The sequence below is a fragment of the Leucopleurus acutus genome (assembly GCF_964270905.1).
Source record: "Leucopleurus acutus genome assembly, chromosome: 2".
NCBI classification, from domain to species: domain Eukaryota; kingdom Metazoa; phylum Chordata; class Mammalia; order Artiodactyla; family Delphinidae; genus Leucopleurus; species Leucopleurus acutus.
Genome location: NC_139143.1, coordinates 190,540,698 through 190,560,192, shown reverse-complemented (window position 1 = coordinate 190,560,192; position 19,495 = coordinate 190,540,698). Strand labels below are relative to the sequence as shown.

Here is a 19,495-nt window from a genome sequence, read left to right as displayed (position 1 = left end):
CCTAGGAGCCCGCCAACCCCCAGCACTTTCCTGGGCAGCCCTCCTGACTGCTGTTGGGCCTTCCCGAGTGGACCCCAGAGGTCAAGCCATGGCATTCCTTCTGTTCTCCTCATCTCCCCTCCCTGGTAAATGTTGAACGGCATTAGAGACCTGTCACCTCCTCTGAGCAGCCCTCCAGGTTCATCCAGACAGAGCTGAATCTGCCCCAACAGGTTGACTGCCTTGCCCCTGGGTTATCTGTCAGGTAAAACCCTTGTTTTTCCAAGTGGACTGCAAGCTCCTGATTCATTCATCCATTCGTTTATTTGTTTGCTCCCTCAATGAGTGAATGAATGAACGTGCATTTGTGAGCCAGGCCCTAAGGTGTGCACTGATCAGAGAGGGTGGGGACACTGTCTCTTTGTTTCCAGATCCCCAGTGCCCATCACTGTAGCTGTGTAATCAAGGGTTGTGCAATCATTGGATGAAAACAAAAACTAACACGCCCAGGTAACATTAGTATTAAAGCATAACTAATATTAAATAAGAATCAAATTCAATAAGCGTCCACCTCAGGCTGCAGTTTTCCTCCCTCATCACGACTCTGGGAGGTCGGTGGGGTCATGTTCCTCTCCCATTTCGTGGGGAGAAAGTGTCTGAAGAAACCCAAGAAGCCTCTGTGATGCTGCCGGGATGCAGAGACCCACTTAACGGGCTGGGGCTGGGGGGCAGGCAGTGGTCACTGGTTGCCATGGGCAGGCACTGGGGGGGATGGACTCTGAGCTTCAGAGGAAACTCGGGAGAGAGGAAGATGGGAGGTAGTCGTGGATGGCTTCCTCGAGGTGGTGGGAGGCGATGGCCCGGAGGACACCCTCAGGAGCGCCAGAGCCCCCACTCCCACCAGCTGCAGAGGGGCCCTTCTTTCTCCAGATGAGGCTGGCCACGCATGCACTGGGCGCCGGGGAACCGAGAGAGGGAGTTGCCTACCTGTGTTAGGCACCTGCGACCCCAGGGCACATGTGACCACGTCAAGAATGCTTGCCACAGCTTTGGGGTGCCATTTTCATCTTCTGGATGGAGGACAGCAGTGCCCGGGACAGCTCCTCCCACAAACAGTGGTCCAGCCCAGATGTCCATGTGCGGAAGCTGAGAACCCCTGCGTGGAAGGGAGGGATGGGCAGGACCCACTGAGCACATGTTTGGTTGGGGGGAGGGGCGGCGGGCCCTGAGGGCAGAGTTCTGACTGTGCTACCTGGTAAACGGCAGTGCCCCCTGGCTGCGCTGATGGGTGTGCCGTTTTGAGGTGGGCAGGGGCTTAGCAGGCGCTGTGCTGAGTCCAGATCTGTGAGGTGGGGCCGTGCTTGTGAGCGACCTCTGCGGGGACAGTATCTGGAACCATGGTGCTGGATCCCCAGGAGAAAGTGACAATGAGGACCCGCCGCAGGCACTGAACTCTGAGCCCTCCGGGCGGGAGCAGCAAGAGAGAGAGGTCCCTGTCCTGGTCAGCTCAGGTCGCCCCAACAGCCACTGCAGACCTTTGTCCTCTCCCAGTCCTGGAGGTTTGGGCGGGGCTGGTTCTCCTGAAGCCTCTCTCCTTGGCGTGTAGATGGCTGTCGTCTCCCCGTGTCTTTATATGGTTGTCTCTCTGTGTGTGTCTGTGTCCTGATCTCTTCTTCTGAGGACAGGAGTCATGTAGAATTAAGATCACACACCTAGGGCTTCCCTGGTGGTGCAGTGGTTGGGAGTCTGCCTGCCGATGCAGGGGATGCGGGTTCGTGCCCTGGTCCGGGAAGATCCCACATGCCGCGGAGCGGCTGGGCCCGTGAGCCATGGCCGCTGAGCCTGCGCGTCTGGAGCCTGTGCTCCGCGACGGGAGAGGTCACAGCAGTGAGAGGCCCGCTACCGCCAAAAAAAAAAAAAAAAAAAAAAAAGTTAAAGATCACACACCTATAACTTCATTTTACCTTAATTACCTCTTTAAAGATCACATCTCCAAATACAGTCACATTCTGAGATACTGGGGTCAGGACTTCAATGTATGAATTTGGGGGGGGACACAGTTCGGCCTATAACAGGGCCTCAGGGAGGGGGGAGGTTGACCCCAAGGGGAGACATTGCTTGCGGGGCGGCGGTAGGCAGCTGGTGATGGCAGAGCCCGTCTGCCAAGCTTGACACTCAGCTCTGCTGGGTTCTTCTGGGAAGAACTTCCCCAAATGTCCCCTTGCCGGTGGTGGCTGCCCCATCAGCCTTATGCCACGTTGTGTTTGCAGCCGAGCTCTGGACACTCGACTTGGGGATTCAGGCGAGAAACCTGGGATGGTGGGTTTCACAGCTGGGCCACAGGAGGGGACATTGGGTGAACTGGAAAAGGTATGGCTGGGGACACATGTTCACCTGGGTGTCCATGTGTGTCCGTGTGTGTCCATGTGCGTGCATGCGCGTGTGGTCCAGGCTTGTGTGGCCTGCACGTGGAGTGCCTCTCGGGGGTTGGATGAGTCCTGATTCCCAGCAGGACAGCTGGGGTGGGAGGTGGAAATGACCCGGGGAGGCTCTCTACCCAAGCCCCCGCCCTACACCCGCTCAGTGCTCTGTGGAGGTAGTGAGTTCCCCGTCACCGTTTGTGTTCAATCTGAAGCTGGGAAGCTGTGGATGGCGGTGGTTAGAGCAGAGATGTCCATCAGGCAGGATGTCCCCCGGCTCTGTCTCCCCGCGCGGTTGGCTGGAGCCTGGCCTCCTCACCCCGCACCCAGGCCCTGGGGGAGGTGAGGCCAGATGGCCGCAGGGTGGGCCAGGTCCCCGAGGCACCGCCCACTGGCTGGTTACCTGGGGCAGGTGCGCCGATACCTCTGAAACGTACATCCCCTCGTGGGTAACGTGGTGGAGTGGGGTTGCCTCTCTCGGGGGGTGTGGTTGGGGCTCGGCTCCTGGCTGTCCAGCATCACGCCTGGCGCTTCCCATGGCCTCGCCCGCAGCCCAGTGGGACTTGGGTCTAGGCGCTCTCCCTCTCGGTGGGGTTGGGCAAGGGTGGGGTATCGGCAGCAGAGCCTCTGTTCTTGGCAAGTCCCCTCCTGATGGGGACACAGGAACTTGCTGTAGTGGAGACAGAACCGTGACCTACATTGTAGGGTTTGCACAGATGACTTCATGGACTTCTGGCAGTGCCGGCTCGTTTCCAAGTTACCATTTTCTTTCTCCCCTATCCACAGACGCAACCATCCCCTGCCCCCCAGGCCCCCTCTCAGGACCCTGTACCCCGTGCAGGCCACCGTATGGGTCCCTCCATCCCCTGCAAAGGCCCCGTTTCATCTCAGCCTCATTTACACTCAGGTACAAAAGACTGAGGACAGTAACGTGGTTGCAGCCAGGCGTGGAGACTGCTGCCTGAGGACTGGGCTCCCTGGGTCCCCTCAAGTGGGCTGGGTCTGCTTTTGGCTGTGTGAGGAGGACCCTCCTTCTCCCTCCTCCCTGCAGTCTGCCCTTCACAGACTAGACTCCGGAGGACCTTCAAGGTCATCTGCCCTCCCCCCGCCCCCATCAGCTGCAGGGGCCAGTCGTCATCCTTCCTCTGTGTGATGCGCCTGGTCCAACACCGGAGCCTCCTGCGAGGTTCCGGACCTCTCCAGGTTCTTCTGTAATTGCACCTCCTTCATAATGCCCGCTCCAAACTCTTAAACTATCAATTTTGTCTTCCTCATCGCTCATCTTCTGATATTCAGGGACCCACCATGCTTCAGCCACACTGAGCCCTTCTGAGCAGTGGTCCCAGCTTTCCCTAAGGGACGGTTCCGGGGGTTCTGGAGGTCAGAGATGGGCAGGCTTGGCCTAGAGACCACTGGAGAGAACTAGGGGGTCACAGCCTGAGCTGGTCCCTGGGGCTCCTCTGGAGGTCCACCGCTCTTTCTCCCTGGACACACAGCTCCTCTGCCTTTGCCTCCTGTGGCCTGAGTCCAGCCTCCTCTTGACTCCTAAGCCACGTAGCTGGGCGCTTTGCCGAGAGCTCTGCCAGCGTCTTGTCAGTGTCATCCCCCCCCGCCCCTCCCGCTCGCACAAGATGAGCACATGAGCACCTCAGGAGACAGTGTCCAGAGGAGCCCATACGCTGGGTGAGCGGGTGATGGAGAGCTGGGCTTTCGGCTCCAATCCGCCTGACCCCAGAGCTCTCCCTCAGCCATCTCGCTCTTCCTTCCCTACGCCCTGCCCTCCCCACCTCCATCAGGGCATCCTTTCGTTATCCCTGCAGATCCCACGACAGCCCTGCTTCTGAGACGCTGAGAAGCAGCGATGCCTCCACTGTTCTCCACCCTTCTTGGTTGGCTTACAGAGTGCCGGGCACATGTAACGAGCTTCGTAAATACGATGTAACAAGAGCAACACAAACTGAAATAGATATTTCCCGTGAGAAAGAGGAACTTCATTGGGTGCTTTGGAAGCTGCGTCATTTATTCTCGAGTCCACTTTTTAGGGACAAGGCTATCAGTAGCGAGCCATCTCTCACCAGGAGCGGTGTCTGAGATTACACGGAATGTTCTCTACGGGGGATGCATGTTTCCCAGTGCCAGAGAGGCAATGGGACAGTTCTCAAAACCTGAAACCTTGGAGGAACACATCCTTCCCAGAACCAGCTTCCCTCCGGGGCTGAATATTTATCTCCTTCAGCATCAGCTGCTTTCAGTTGTATTTTTAAGAGACTTCTTTCCAGAGAAAAACACAGCTACTATTTTTGTTCTTTTTTTTTCTTCTGCAAGATGAGAGTAACAGCCGTTCTTCTCAGAGGGTTACCGTGCGAGCAGCATGGGACAATTCGTGTCGAGCGCTAAGCCCAGAGCCCCACGCGGAGCTGGCGTTTAGTCCATGTGGGTGATGGTTCTGGCACCCGCTCTGCCCTTTCTGTCCATGATCAGCTCTGTTCAGCCCTTTCTGTCCATGATCAGCTCTGTTCAGCCCTTTCTGTCCATGATCAGCTCTGTTTCCATAAATATGCATTTGTGCCGTGGCCCTTATCTCTTCACGTGATTGTGTAAGAACTTTCCCGTGAGCATCTTCCCTGACAGCCCTGGCACATGGTACCCGGAACCTGTGTGCTGAAGGGTCACTGGTCTATAGCATCCCTTCTGCCCCACCGAACCCATCCTATATCTCTTGTTAAAAATGGACATAAAATAGGATTAAACTGGGTCCCAGTGAGGGACAGGAGACGTTCCTCAGCTCTCAACCCTGGACGCCTCTGGGGAGCTTCCTAAAACGTTGCTGATGCTGGGCCTCCTCCCTAAAGATGCTGATTAGTGGGCCTGCTGCGGTGGAGCTGAGGCTCAGAGTTTTGTAACCATCCTTTCCCCCAACCAGGTGGTTCTCATGGGAGGCCTGGGCTGAGAACCACTGGCTGGAATTTGCAGAATTGACTTTGCCTTTCCAGGGTCTTCTAGACCTTGTTCTGAGTTGGCTTTGCTGGCGGGGATGGTTTCTCGCCCAGCTCATGTCTGTTTGCCTTTGCCCAGAGAGATATGCAGAAGACAGGCTTGACCCCGGGATGGACCAGCTCATGCTGGGGGTCTGTCTCAGACCTTTGCCCCCACCTGCAGAGGAAGCATGGGAAGGATGGCCCAGGGTACCTGGCAAGGCGGGCTGGCAGACCCAAGGAGGCTGCTCAGCCGCTGGGGCAGCTGCTGGTCACATCCTGGGTGCTGCCCAGAGAGGGAACAGACACCACGTTGGGGAGTCAGTAGCTGAGCCTCTCAGAGGACCAGCTGGGCTGGGGACACTTTGGGGGCTGGGGGCTGCTATTCCTGGATGGCCTGTCTGCTGTCCCGCAGCAGCAGGGCTGCAAGAGGACAGTGGGGACCTGGCCACGTCGGCAGGGGCTGTAGCATCAGACACGCAGAAGCCCTGCTCCCCACTCCCGGGGAGAGAGCGTTCCCACCCACAAGGCTACCCACCCACCGCTTGTCACCACTTCACTCCTCCGGAATGCTCGCGGGCGCGTTGCCCAGGCAACCAGAATGCCAGCACGTTGCTATCCTTCAGTCTCCTCCAAGCACCTGTGAAGCCTGTGAGCACCAGCCCCCATGCTCCGAGTTCTGCAGACGCTCCACTCTGGAGCTCCTGGGGAGGGAAGATGGGCCCCTGGGTGCTATCCACAGCCACGGGGGGAGTGGAGGGACCACGGCTGGGAGCCGAGCCTAAAGCACTCGCCATGGAGTCCCCGTGACACACTGGTGTGGGTACCCACGTTCAGCCCATTTTACAGGTGGGGAAACTGAGGCTCAGATAGGTTCCACTGATTGCCCAAGCTCACGCGGCTAGCAGGTTGGAAGTCAAGTAGCCAGCCCTGAGCCCCTGAGGTCACCACCACACAAGGCCGCTTCTGGAGCCTGTGTGGATGAGTCATCTCCAAGCCTCTCTCCTCCTGGGGATAGAGATGGTCGTTCCCACCTCAGCAGGCCCCAGGAGAAGCAGACCATCCGTGTGCAGGCGTGTTTCTCGGCTTCCGCCCTGTGGACCTTTGGGGCTGGATAAGCCTGTGGAGGCCTGTCCTGTGCACGTGGATGTTTTGCAGCCTCCCTGGCTCTGCCCACGAGATGCCAGCAGCAGTGCCTCCATCCCCAGCTGCTGACAACCAGGAACGTCTGAGACCTTGCCGAACGTCCCGTGGGGGCACGATGCCCCCTGTGCGAGCATCGATGGTGTGAACGCACTGTGTGGACTGTACAGCGTCACTGACATGCCAGGGCTTCTTGTCTTCTGCAAGAGCTTATGAAGTAATTCCCCAGGACCTGCAGGGCCCTGGCGGCTGGATGAGGTTGGGAGGGGCGTGGACCCCACCTGCTCAGGTCCAGCGCCCACCCAGCCGCCTCCCCCTGGGCGGAGCCTCTGTGCAGACTGTCCAGGGAGTGGAGTCACCGTGGTTACAGGTTATAGAGGGTCTGTCCTTGCTCTGCTTTTTCTAGCGTGTCCCTGTCCCCACAGGTCTAGGGGTGTTGGGACCTAGTTTCTGAGCACAGAGATCTTAACTCCCTGAGTCCTGGACTCGTGGTGACCCCAGCCAGGCCCCTTCATTTGTGGGTCTCTTGTTGTCCACACCTGGGCAATGAGGGTTTGGGATGAAGACACCCACCCACAGATGCTCCAGGACAAAGGGGTCCGTCAGGAGACCGGTGTGCCTGTGCTTCACCCACTGCATCCAGGAGTAGGAGGGTGTCAAGAGGACCCCCGCCCCCGGGGCTGACCCCACGTTCCGGGAAGGAGGGTAGCCAGAGACATCTGGTCACGTTGGAGGTTTCTTTCCTGAACCGCTCCTTCTCTGTGTCAGAAACCACGTGTGCGCCCGACATCCACTGGGGCCGCGGGTGACCAAAACCTAGGCTCCCAGAGCGCCTCTCCTGAAAGGGAGCGATGCTTTCATCCCCGCGAGTCCCGGGGCCAAGTGTGGAGCCGCTTCTACAGGACATCACGGTGACATCGGGCTGGGAGCACCGTTCGAGTGACTCACAGCTGCGTTTGTTTCACTAGGAAAATTGAACCAGTTACTGCTTTCCAGAAGAGAGCGCGTGCTCTGCTCCCTTCCTGAGCTGGTGCTGGGGGATAGAGGCTGAGCCACCCGTGTCCGTGAGAGGGGAGGGTGGGTCTCTGCTCCTGAGATGTAGCCAGAGCCCCTGCTGCACTGTCCTGTTGGTGATGGGGGGCTGGGGGACACGGGTTGGAAGGAGGCCCCCAAGTGCTCCTGGGCACCAGAGGGTCCTGTACGGAGCGTGGGGGGAGATGAATATCTCATGGTGTTGGAAAGCCGCGTCCCGCTCTCTCCATGGCAGACACCTTGGGGCCACACGGAATCAGGGATACCAGGACCTTTCCCCCACCGGGCACCAAGCTCTCCCTTCTCACGTAGAACCGAATGTCTCTTCCTGGTGGGATGTGCCTTCTGTCAGGAGAAGACGTGGTGGTGAAACAAAGGCTCGCCTACTGGGAGTTTCACTTTGCCCAAAGGTCAGAGTTGAGTGTGGCCGCCATCTCCCCTTAGTTGCAGCTTTGGGGGTCCAGGATTTGTTCTCAGAAGGCTTGCTGCCTCCTCCATCCATCCTGGACCCCAAGCCTGCCGCCCCTTGCTCTCTGGGCTTCGCGAAGAGCAGCGTCACCCTGTCAGGCTCCAGGAGACGGGGCACCTCTGAACGTCCTGAGAGCAAAGGTCATGACTTCTTCCCTCCAGCTCCCTGAGTGCAGATCCTGCGGCTGGAGCACCCCAGTTTCTCGCTGCCAGCCCACACCCCGAGCGCGCTTGGAACGTAGGTCTGAAAGGAAGGGGAAGTCCTGCCTGTCACCCACCATCCTCTTCGCTTGGGACAGTGGCTTCCTTAGATTTGTCCCATTCCATGGCTTGACTGCAAAACTGGTGAGGTTTGAGGAGTTAAATACAAAGTGGGTTGTCCCCCCAGAGTGTGTGCTGTGCTTGGGGTCCTGCTTCCTCAGATGAGCGTGCAGAAAGGGGAGGGTCATCACTTTTCAGTCGAGACGGCTGGCAGACAGGACACCACAGGTGGCTGAGGTCATCAGCAGAGGTGGGTCGTGTTGACATCAGGCACCCCAATACCATGTGACGGGAGGGCTGCACCTCTGAAGTTCCTCCCAAGAACCCATCACCCCAGTCTAACCATGAGAAAACACCAGACAAATCCCAGTAGAGAGACAGCCTACAAACTACCTGATCTGTCCTCCTGAAAACTGACAAGGTCATCGAAAGAAGGCAAGTCCGAGCATCCGTCACAGCCCGGAGGATCCCGAGGAGACGTGATGACTAATGTTATGTGCGATGCTGGAAGAGAGAACTGGTGAAACCCTAATGCAGTATGGAATCTGGTTCATGATCACGGACCCGTGCTTTCCCTAAGTTTTGACAAACTCACCATGGTGATGTGGGATGTTCACATCGAGGCATCTGGGAGAAGAGTACACAGGACCTCTCGGTGCCCTTGTGCAATTTTTCTATGAATCTAAAACTGCTCTAAAAAGAAAAGCTTATTTAAACAAACACACCAACAGAAGTGGGGGGGGGGGATCAAGAGGCTTCTGGACACAGGATCATGCTGAGGAGGGGCAGACAGACTCAGCAGGGGCCCCAGGTGAAGGGATGCCCGTGTCTGTAGGGGTTGGTGATGTCCACCTAGGAACACGGACTCCCCCAGAGCCAGCTCTGTGCTGGAGGAAGCACATCTGTGTCGTCCCGCCTGCGTCCTCGGAGTCATTTCAGGCTGCCCTCTCCGTTATTGATCATAGATGCACGGTTCTTCTTAGAAGATGAGGAGACCTCGTGCCACCTGCTCCAACCGCCTCATGTAAGGCTGGGGACCTGGGGCTTGCGGAGTGGAAGCAACAAGCCCACGCTCAGGCCAACGTCAAACAGAATTGTTCCCACTGTGGCTTGTCCCCCGAACAAGCTGATGGCAAGCCCAAGAGAGACATCACGGGTGAGGGTCTTCCTCAGTCATCCAGTGCTGGGGTTGTACATGGGGTGCTTGTCACTGCTAGTGGCAGGGCTGGGACAGGCTGGCCACCTGTCGGATACCGCTCAGGTTCTGCCCCGTCCTGGAGATTCCGCGATGGCCTCTGGACCGTGCAGACTCCTGCATAAACTTCTGGCCCAGCCCCTGTGCTCTGGTAGGTGGATGCCAGCTGCTTGCAGAAGGCAGCCCTGCAAACTCCTTGCTTGGAGAAAAGCGCACCCTTAAGTGGAAGGGATGTCTTTGTCTCCCTTAATTGACAGTGATTTTCTTCAGTGAAGAAAATATACAGAAGGTATCAAATTGAATCTCAATTTGCTGAATCTTATTAAGCTGTTCTTGGGGAAAAAGGATTTCAATAAAAGTTTAAAAGGGAGAGAAGCAAAAAGCCTGCCAACTAGAAAATAAAGTGGGATGGAGCAGTAGTTCCCAATTTGGGAGCAATCAGGTGGGGTGGGGGGTGGCTGGGAGCTTTTGTTCTTCATTTGAAAGTCTAGGCTGGGACGCTGCCGAGGGGGAGCCATCCGGGGCCCATCTGTCACAGGGTGTAGACGCGGCAGCCGGGCACTCAAGCAAGGATCGTGTGGACGAATCTAAAGTCTCCACCGCATGTCCATTGCCGAGGCTGGCTGTGGCCCCAGCATCCTTTCTGTCCTCCCACCTGCCAGGGACAGGGAACAGAATTAGGACGCGATGCAATGTGCCCCAAGTCTGTCTACCCACTACCCCGGCACACATCCACTTCTTCAGATCCAAACTACATACCCTAAAATCCACGTCTTTGAAGTGTAGAGGTCAGTGTTTTTAATGTATTCACAAGGTTGTGCAACTGTCCCCATCATTAATTCCGGAACACTCTTATCACCCCTAAAGGAAACCCTGTGACCATTAGCAGTCACTCCCTACCCCCCCGCCCCCAGCCCCCGGCAGCCACCAATCTACTTTCTGTCCCTGTGGATCGACTGCTTCTGGGCATTTTTTGTAAACGGAATCGTACAGCCTGTAGCCTTTTGTGACTGGCTTCTTCGTGACGTTTTCAGGGTCCATCCACGTGGTAACGTATATCAGCACTTCTTTCCAAATAACGTTCCACTGTAGGGCTGGACCACCCTTCTTTACCCACTCATCAGCTGGTGGACACGGAGATTGTTTCCAGTTTCCTCTGTTAGGAATAATGCTTCTGTGAACATTCGTGTATGCGTTTCTGCACCCAAGAGTGGAATTTCTGGGTCCACTTTGAGGAACATCCAAACTAATGGCTGCACCGTTTCACATTCCCACCAACAACGCCCGAGACTTGCAGTCTTCCCACATCCTCGCCAGCACTCGGAGTTGTCCCTCTGTTTGCTTGTAGCCATCCTCGTGGGGCTGAAGCGGTGGCACGTTCATAAGGCGTCTGTGGATGCCCCAGGGTTTTGGGGAAGCCGGCCGCACTCGGCCTGCGCCATGGCCTGGCCCCCTTGGCGGGTTACCCGCTGGCTCTGATGGTTAGTGGCTCTGAGGGCCTCCCCTGCAAATGTGTGGGGTCCTCTGCCATCTTGAAAAATGGCTGATGGCACTGTGGATGCCTTCCTGGGTGAGAGGATCCGTGAGTGGTCCTCCAAGAACCTCTTAACCGTGAAATGAGTGTGGAGTTGGGGGCTTCCCAGCCCTGTGCTTAGCAGTGTCAGAGGGACACTGCAGAGTGTTCCTGGGGTCCTGCCTGGTTTCAGGACTAGCTGGAGGGATGAGGACAGAGGTCACTGGCTGCCCCTCACATGGTCCTCGCAGATGTGGCTGAATCCTCTCACACCGAGATGCGTCTTCACCCCAGGGGGTCCCACACAGGAGTCCAGGAAGGTCTAGATTGCACACAGAGGCAGCAGGCCTGGTGACAGAGCAGAGGGTTTGGGGCCTTTGGCCCCTGTAGAGAGACCAATGATGGGTCCCCTGCAGGCCCTGGAATCGGTCCCTGACCTCCCTATGGGAGGGTCTCTCTCTGCTCCCCCGCCCAGGCCCCGCATTTCCTGGCTCCTGGGTGTGGGTGGAGCCTGTGTCCTGACCTGTTCACCTGCCTCTGTATTTCCCTCTGTGAACAAATCTACCCGTTCAAAAAGAAAGAAAATGGACTTGAAGAGGAAAAACAAATCTAGCTCTCCCCGCTGTTGCGACGGGTTGGCTTCTCTGCATAACAGCTGGGGGGGCGTGGAAAGAGAAGGGTTTCCATGGTAACCAATTACAGCTCACGATTGGTGGAAAATGGCAGAAATACCCTGCATGTGAAGTTGTGCGGGGCGGGCAGGCACAGGCCCTGTTGTAATTTCCTGGGGTGATGCCGCTCCAGGTGGTGGTGGCGGCAGGCAGGTGTGTGTGACTACCGTTCACTCAGCCTGCCTGGCAGAGCCTCGTACTACCTGGTGGAGTCCAGTAATGACTGGTGGGGCCTGGTGAGGCCTGATGTGACTGTGGTACCTGGGAGTGCCTGGTGAGGCCTGGTGAAGTCTGCAGGTACCTGGGGAGGCCTGAGGGTTCCTGGTAGTACCTGGTGGAGCCTAATGGTGACTGGTGGGGTATGGGGGGACCTGGTGAGGTGGTGGGGTGTAGGGAGACCTGTGGTGCCCTGTGAAGCCTGGGGGTACATGGTGAGGCCTGGGGGTGCCTGTTGAGGCCTAGTGGTACCGGGGGGGGGGGCCTGGTGAGGCCTGGTGGTGCCTAGTGGGACCTGTTCCTACCTGGTGAAACCTGATAATACCTGGTGAGGTCTGGGGGTTCCTGGTAGTACCTGGTGGGGTCTGGTGGGATCTGGTTAGGCCTGGTGAGCTGGTGGGACCTGGTGGGACCTGGTGAAGCCTGGGAGGACACGGTGAGGCATGGGGGTGCCTAGTGGGGCATGGGGGTGCTCAGCAGTGCCTTGTGGTACCTGCTGGTGACCAGTGGTGCCCTCCAGGCCGCGGCACCACACCTGTTGGAAGCAGCATCTCATTTGCCTGAGGGCTGGACTCGCGTGCAAATGCATAGAGAGGTGGGAGAACTTGAGCTTCTAAAGCATCCCCCTCCCTGGGCCACCTGTGGCCACAGAGGAGCCGCCCTTGGTGTGCGCCTGGGGGCACCTCGCGCTGACCTGAATCTCCGTGTGCAGCGAGGCTGGCCTGGACCCTGCAGCACGCAGGGCTGGCCGTGCAGAGAAGCCGCACACCGGCAGCCTCTTGGCGCGGACGCATTAGCATAATGAGCAGCTCCTAATTTCTGCAGCCAAGCACTCGCGTTCTGATTGAAAAACTGGGGCCTTGTTATTTGAGGATGTGTCCTTTTCGGCAATTAGCGCTCATTAATACAAGTTTCTTCCTTTCAACATGCTGGGGGGACAGCACGTTCCTAAGTGTCAGTGAGGGAAAAGTCAGCCCCAGGCACGTGGACACACTCACACAGACACGGACTGATTCAGTCCCTTTTAAAGTCACGTGACACCCTTGGAAGAAAACCTGCCAAACTCTGCTTCCCCAGGCCTGGTTCTACAGTGTTTCTGGGCTGACGACTCAGTGCAACACACATGCTCTCCCACCCCCACCTGCGACCATCCCTGAGCTCTGGCTTCGTGTCAATTTCTAAACCTGGCCTTGCTGACGAGCTCTGGCTTTGAAGGGCGCCTGTCCCAGGTCCTCAGTTACCTAAGCCGGTGGCAGGGCGCGGGGCCCGGGGCCCGCCACCCTCCACGTGCACTGCATCCTCCCCTGGCTCTATCCTTGCCAGTCCCAGGGCGCGCTCAGCCTCGCTGCCCTCGCCAGGCCGTGCGGGTGTGCCCTCCCCAGCCTCCCTGTGCTGAGGAGGTAGAGGACAGGGTTCCCAAGGGCACCTGCACGGGAGAAAAGTATCGGCAGGACAAGCACTTGGGCAGAGTGGGCGCCTTGATGGACTCTCAGCTTCCCCGCAGCATGTCTTTTCCTGAGTGAGAACCAGAGGAGGCCGCAGACCAGCAGCTTTCCCCGTGTATGTGTAACGGCATCTGAGGCCACGAGCCTGCTTTCAAATCGGCACATTCAACTGAGATACGAGGCGGCAGAGGGTGGGGTTGGCAGAGCGCGGGACCTGGCCCGGAGCAGTAGATGCTGGGACCCTGCTCCACGTGAAGCCCCACAGGCTGAAACCCCTGTCCCTCCAGACCTCAGGACCGCAGGCTGCAGGCTTAGCATCACCCACCTCGGACCGCGAACGTCTGTGACCTGGAGGGAAGTGCCCGGGCCTTGGACCCAGGGTGTGGACCACGTTCCAGCCCTGCCGTTCCCTCCCCTCTTGGCGCCTCCGTTTTATTAAGGGTCAGAGCAAAGCGGGGATGGAAGGCCCGTGAGGTCATCTCTTCAGCTGACAGATGTGGGCTTTGGAGACTCGGTTTCCCTCCTGTAAGCGGACGCTTTGTCCTCAGCCGGCCACGTGCGGGCAAGCTCCTTGGAGGTGAAGCCGGGTCCTGAGAACGTGTGGTTCGGCCTGTGCTGCTAAGATGCTAACAGACCGCGCTCGAGTCGGCCTTTGAAGTGAACTAATGAAGGGTTTCTTTCCCCTTTGGAAGCTGGGATTAGCGCTCATTACAAGAAGAGCATTTCCTCGTCCTGGTGGGGGGTGGAGAGCGCCCCCCAGGCAGAGGCCCCCCCACTGATGCTTTTCTCTCTCTCCCACGCAGTTCCATGTTCATCCGCTGGCCCGGCTGCTCTCTAGGAAGCCATGCTTGGATCCTTATAGCCATGTTTCAGCTCGCCCTGGATCTGCCCGCGTGTGAGTCCCTGGGCCCGGGCCCCGAGTTCCGGCTGCTGCCCCGGCTGCCCCACCGGCCGCCCCGCTTGTGGAGTTTTAAGAGCGGACAGCCCGCCCGGGTCCCAGCGCCCGTGTGGAGCCCCCGGCCGCCCCGCTTGGAGCGTGGTCACAGTCACGGGCAGATGCTGAGTCCCCGGGCCCGACGGGCGCACAGACCCAGGGACCAGGTGGCCGCTCTGGGGCCCAAAGGGGGGCTGGCCAAGCCCCCAGCCGCTGCCAAATCCAGCCCTTCCCTGGGCCCCTCCTCCTCTGCGGGGGGCAGCGGAGCTACCACGGACCAGCAGGCCCTCCTGCGGCGGGGGAAGAGGCACCTGCAGGGGCCCGCCTTCAACAGCTTTGACTTCCAAGGCAGCAGGCCCACCACGGAGACGGAGTTCATTGCCTGGGGGCCCACGGGGGAGGAGGAGGCCCCGGAATCCAATACATTTCCAGGCGTTTATGGCCCCACCACGGTCTCCATCTTCCAAACACGGAAGACAGCTGTGGCCACTGCCACCGCCACCGCCACCACGGCCACCTCCGTGACACTGCAGACTCAGGGGCTCACCGAGCCCCTGGACCCCAGGAGTGGGAAACCGGTTGGGGTAAGCACAACGGAGCCTTCCACCAGCCCCAGCAGAGACAGTGGCAAAGTCAGCAAGCCCCCGCGGGTTCTGGGGGAGACCTCAGGTACGCCCACCTCTTTTCTGGTTGGTGCTGGGTTGGGGGGATATTTTGGGGGGGGTGTGGCTTAGGAGGGATGCTGAGCTGTGCCTGGGTGATGCCGTTTTGTGAGACTCTTCATTTCCCAGCAGGGAACCTAAAGCCATAGCCCCTCACGGGAAGATGGGGCGCTGTGTGTCTGTGAACTTGCACGTGTATATGTCCTGACAAATCTGGGTTGTGCTCTGCAAGGAAGGGCCAGGCTCTTCTAGCTGCTGGAAGGGAGCGGGGAGAGGGTCTCTCCCTAGAGGTGGCCCTGAAGTGGGCACTGTACCCACCCTGCCCGTGTAGGGGTGTCTGAGCCCCACCAGACACAGGGAAACATCTTCCTGAATGGCAGAACTTCAGCTCCTGGGCCAGCCTGGGAGTTAGGTGTGGGCACATCTGCTGATAGAGACAGGGTATGTGGTGTCTTCAAAAACCCTCAAGGGTATGGCCCTAAGGAGGGGCAACTGTCAGACTGGCCTAGAATTAGCAATTACCTTAAACAGCAGGAGAGCCGGAGGCCGTGTAGCAGGAGGAGCTTCCTGTGGTGTTAGCTGAGGCTTTGCACACTGACTCAGGTGGGGGGTGTCTTGTCCCTGAAGATGGGTTAGGAGGTGTTTGGAGGATGGAGATCTGACAGATGGCTTTGGTTCTCCTGCCCGTGTTATTCTAGGTGTGTGTAGACAACTAGCATTTCTTGGCTTTGGAATATCTTGCTGCAACGTCGTTTTGTTGTTCCTTCTCCTCCTGTAACTCCTCCAATTGCTTCAAAAGGAGTAGCCCTTGAAAATCTCCCAGGCCAAAGCTTGTCCCTTCGCTGGTAGGCCCCCTGCATGTACCCAGCTTCAGGCCGGCCAGGGGACAGCCAGAATCCTGGACCTCCGTGTTCCCACCCACTGCCAGCATCCTTGGCTTCTGTGAACAAGCCATGGCCCCATGCCCCACCATGACTCCCAGGTTTACAGATTGTGTCCGTGCCTGCACATCCTAGACTAGCAGCAGTATCTGCTGACTTGCAAAACAGGATGCAAGTCCAGGACATGAGCCCAAAGGGGTGGGGGCACCATGAAGCCTCCTCCACCCCCGGCTTGCTTCTCCACTTCCTCAGGGTTTGGACCTGACACGGATCCTCTACAGAACCCGGAGGACAGAGAGAACTGCTCGTCAGGGTCCCTCCGCAGCCAGGTTGCCATGCTGTCCCTTGCACTCCGTGTGCGCACCACATTCTGTATCCCGGCCGACAGGCAGGGTATGGTCAGTAGTTGGACAGGTTTCCAGGGAGTGGGTGGCCTTTGTTCCATGACCTACTTCCTTCCTTCACCTGGTTAAGAGAACTGCGGTTTTTTATGCTGCGTGATTCTTCCCTTGAAAGCAACATATCTGTGGAAGCAAAGCCAAGCTCCACCTCAACGCCCGGGGCTGGGACATATCTGTGGAAGCAAAGCCAAGCTCCACCTCAACGCCCGGGGCCGGGGGCCGGGCTGGAGGGACGGAGGCTGTGAGCTTGGGGGTGTCACGGGAGAGGGTCTGCGGGGCTGTGCCTCAGCTGTCTTCCGCATAGCCCCCTTCTGGCGTCTAGAGACACACAGGCCCTGCCATTCGTCTTCTCCGTGCCAGGCGCCCAAGAGCAGTTTACAAAGCATTCGTTTTTACCTCGATAAACTCGCAAGCCATCATCATGATAGAATTCAGTGGTGCGTTCATTTATTGTCATCTCCTCTGCCTACGTCACTTACTATATAGACATGGATGAGAAAACGAGTTCCCATTTCTTCCAAATTACATTTGTTATTACTAACGTTAAATGCCCGGGATAGCATTAGAAGGCTTAGCAAATTAATTCATAGTACATTGGATATTGCTAATCCAGCTTGACAGGTGCTTATCTTGGAAAAGATTTATGGTTCTTCATGATATAATCTGCTGCTAGATTAATTTGTTTAGCACAACAAATTTAAAAGGGGGAAAGTATGTGTGTTTGTTTCTAATGCAGAGAAATGTTCATTCTGGGAAGTGATGCTGGATGCTGAGTAGGGGCAGCCAGTGGTCCTCAGCTTCGCGTTCAAGGCAAGGAAAGAGAGGAAATGCTGATTCCCCTAACCGGGCTCATCAAAGCTCAGCTGGTCCTACATAAGTGATCCAAGCCCCAGGGCATTGAGAGCCCAGGCAGGGGTCCTGCAGATCCCCCTAGTTAGCAGATGTAGACCTAGGCCCCCCAACTCGTTGGAGTATGACTACTACTCACCCTTCTCCGACAGGATTTAAGGCAGCAAGGGTGGTCTTGGGGATCCCAGAGCTGTGGTCTGGGGGGCCTTGCGCACCACGGTGAGCGGTACGTGCTTCCAGGCTGCAGATCTGCATGTGAATCTGGGCTCTGCTGCATGTAGCTGGCCGACCCTGGGAAAGTTCTCTTCTCTGTTGGCTACATTTTCTTCATTTATGAAAGTTTAGAAATATCTCTCCTAAATGGTTGCTGTGAAGTCTCAGTAAATCAACCCCAAGTACAAAACCCGGTGCCTGGCAACTAAGAATCCTCTATCCGTGCCAGATGTTTTTATACCCAGCAAGAGTGACTCTGGGGAGAGGGTTACAGGCGTCAAGGACAAACAGGGCCAGATTTGCCCACTCACAGCTGGGGGGTGCCCCAAAGTCTGGAATGAAGGCTTTAGGAAGTGATATGAAGAATTTGATAAGTCAATTCTGTGGTCAAAAGAAGTGTCTTTGGAATCAGATCTGGGAAGTTGTTTTATTTTTGCTTCTGTAGAGAAACGTTTAGAAGGGGAATGTCTAAACATTCCTGTCTGTCCATAGCACAGGCATTGGTGGGTGTAGAAAGGCAGGTGGCTGGTGATTCGGGGCACTCTGAAATCTGTCAGGAGCTAACATTATATGGAAAAGCTGCTGGAATTGTCAAGGGCCCACCTGACGTGGAGCAGGAGTCACGCCCCACGTAAAGCGGTTGGGAAATCTCTCCTAGTTTTAGTGTGGTAGTTGAGAGTGCCACAGCCTGCCTGCCAATTCCTAGCTTCATTTGTATTAGCTGCGTGAACTTGGGCAGCTTCCTTCTTATCTCTGTGCCTCAGTGGGAATTACAGAATTAAAAATCTCATAATGTTGTAAAGATTCAGTGAGAGAGTACATACCAGGTGCTCAGTGCCCGGCACATCATAGTTCCTCAGGACATGTTTGCTGCTGCTAATACGATAATGATGATGGTGGTGGTGATGATGATGATAGAGATGATGATGATGATGATGGAAATAATGGTGGTGATGGTGCTGGTGGTGATGATGGAAGTGATGATGCTGATGCTGGTGATGGTGATGATGCTGGTGATGATGCTGGTGATGGTGATGATGATGATGATGGTGATGATGATGGTGATGATGATGCTGGTGATGGTGATGATGCTGGTGATGGTGATGATGATGGTTTTGATGGAGATGGTGTAGACGGTGGTAATTATGATGATGGAGATGATGGTGCTGGTGGTACTGGTGATGGTGGTGATGGTGATGACAATGATGATTATTGTCCTTGTGATGATTTGCTGTCACCGGCTCCGTGGTGACGTCATTTGATGAGGTCCCACACTCTCACCCCTGACCTTGGTGCTCCGAGCGGAGGTGCAGTTGATGCTTAGCCAGGAGCTGCTTGGGGTGGAAAATCACCCGGCTCAGGTTCACCAAGGCATTGAGCTGCAGCCTCGCACGGTGCTGGCAGAGTCTGAGTGCCAGACGGTCAGCACTTCACCTGAGGTCCGGAAAAGAGGGCTCACCACAGTGAAGCGCTGCTCTCCAGTGACAGCTCTCTTGCTGGTCGTATTCTGAGTCTGGAATTACAGTGTCTCCCAGGAGAAAAACGGAAAGTCATTTCCTGGGCTTTAATCTTAAACCTCGTCAAGGGAGCTGTGGGCAGTTTAAGCCAGCCGGTTTCAGTCCCCGCGTTTGCCCCCTGCGGGATCTCCTGGGCATTTGGTCTGCAGTTAGCGCTCAGTAAAGATTTCCCAGACCTGACGTTCCTCGACCCTGCCTGCTGGCCCCCGGCTCCTGCCTGCACAGACACATCTGACGCTTTCCCCACCTGCCTGTGTTCACAACTCCGGGAAGGTGCACTGCCCAGGAGGGCCCAGGTCCCCATTGTCATTCGAGATGTGTCCCCATCTGGATCAGTCACAGATCTGTGACACCCAGCAGCTCAAGGATGCGATGGCTCAGATGTCCTCCCAGTTCTGTCTGGTAATTTTTACACTGGAATCCACTCACGCGTTTCCAAGGATGATTTCCAGGTTCCTTTGTCCTTGTCACCAGGGGGCCTTCAGTGTCCTCTTGGTGGGACGGGCTGGTGTCGTCTTCTCTCACCCTGCTGGTCAGATGACCTGAACTGGAAGCGGGGAGACCTTGGGATCAAGTCCCATGGTGATGGAGTAGTTTCTAAATGCCGGGATCGGAGGGGAAGGGAGAGAGAAGCAGGCGTAACGGAGAGAGACACGTTCCTCCCCTTCTGTTTAAAGCTGCGGTGGCGGTTTAAATGCTGAGCCCCTTTTAATTAACTTG

The 19,495-nt window shown here is 56.8% G+C and overlaps 1 protein-coding gene across 1 annotated transcript in view; it reads left to right on the top strand.

The window, feature by feature from the left end:
* Positions 1-19,495, top strand: part of AJAP1 (adherens junctions associated protein 1) — a gene marked incomplete at both ends in the record, with an annotated part of 107,743 nt that overhangs the window by 39,215 nt on the left and 49,033 nt on the right. The window contains one exon of the mRNA XM_082861328.1: positions 14,122-14,921. Coding sequence (XP_082717454.1) covers positions 14,122-14,921 — 800 coding nt within the window. The remainder of the gene's footprint in view (positions 1-14,121; positions 14,922-19,495) is intronic.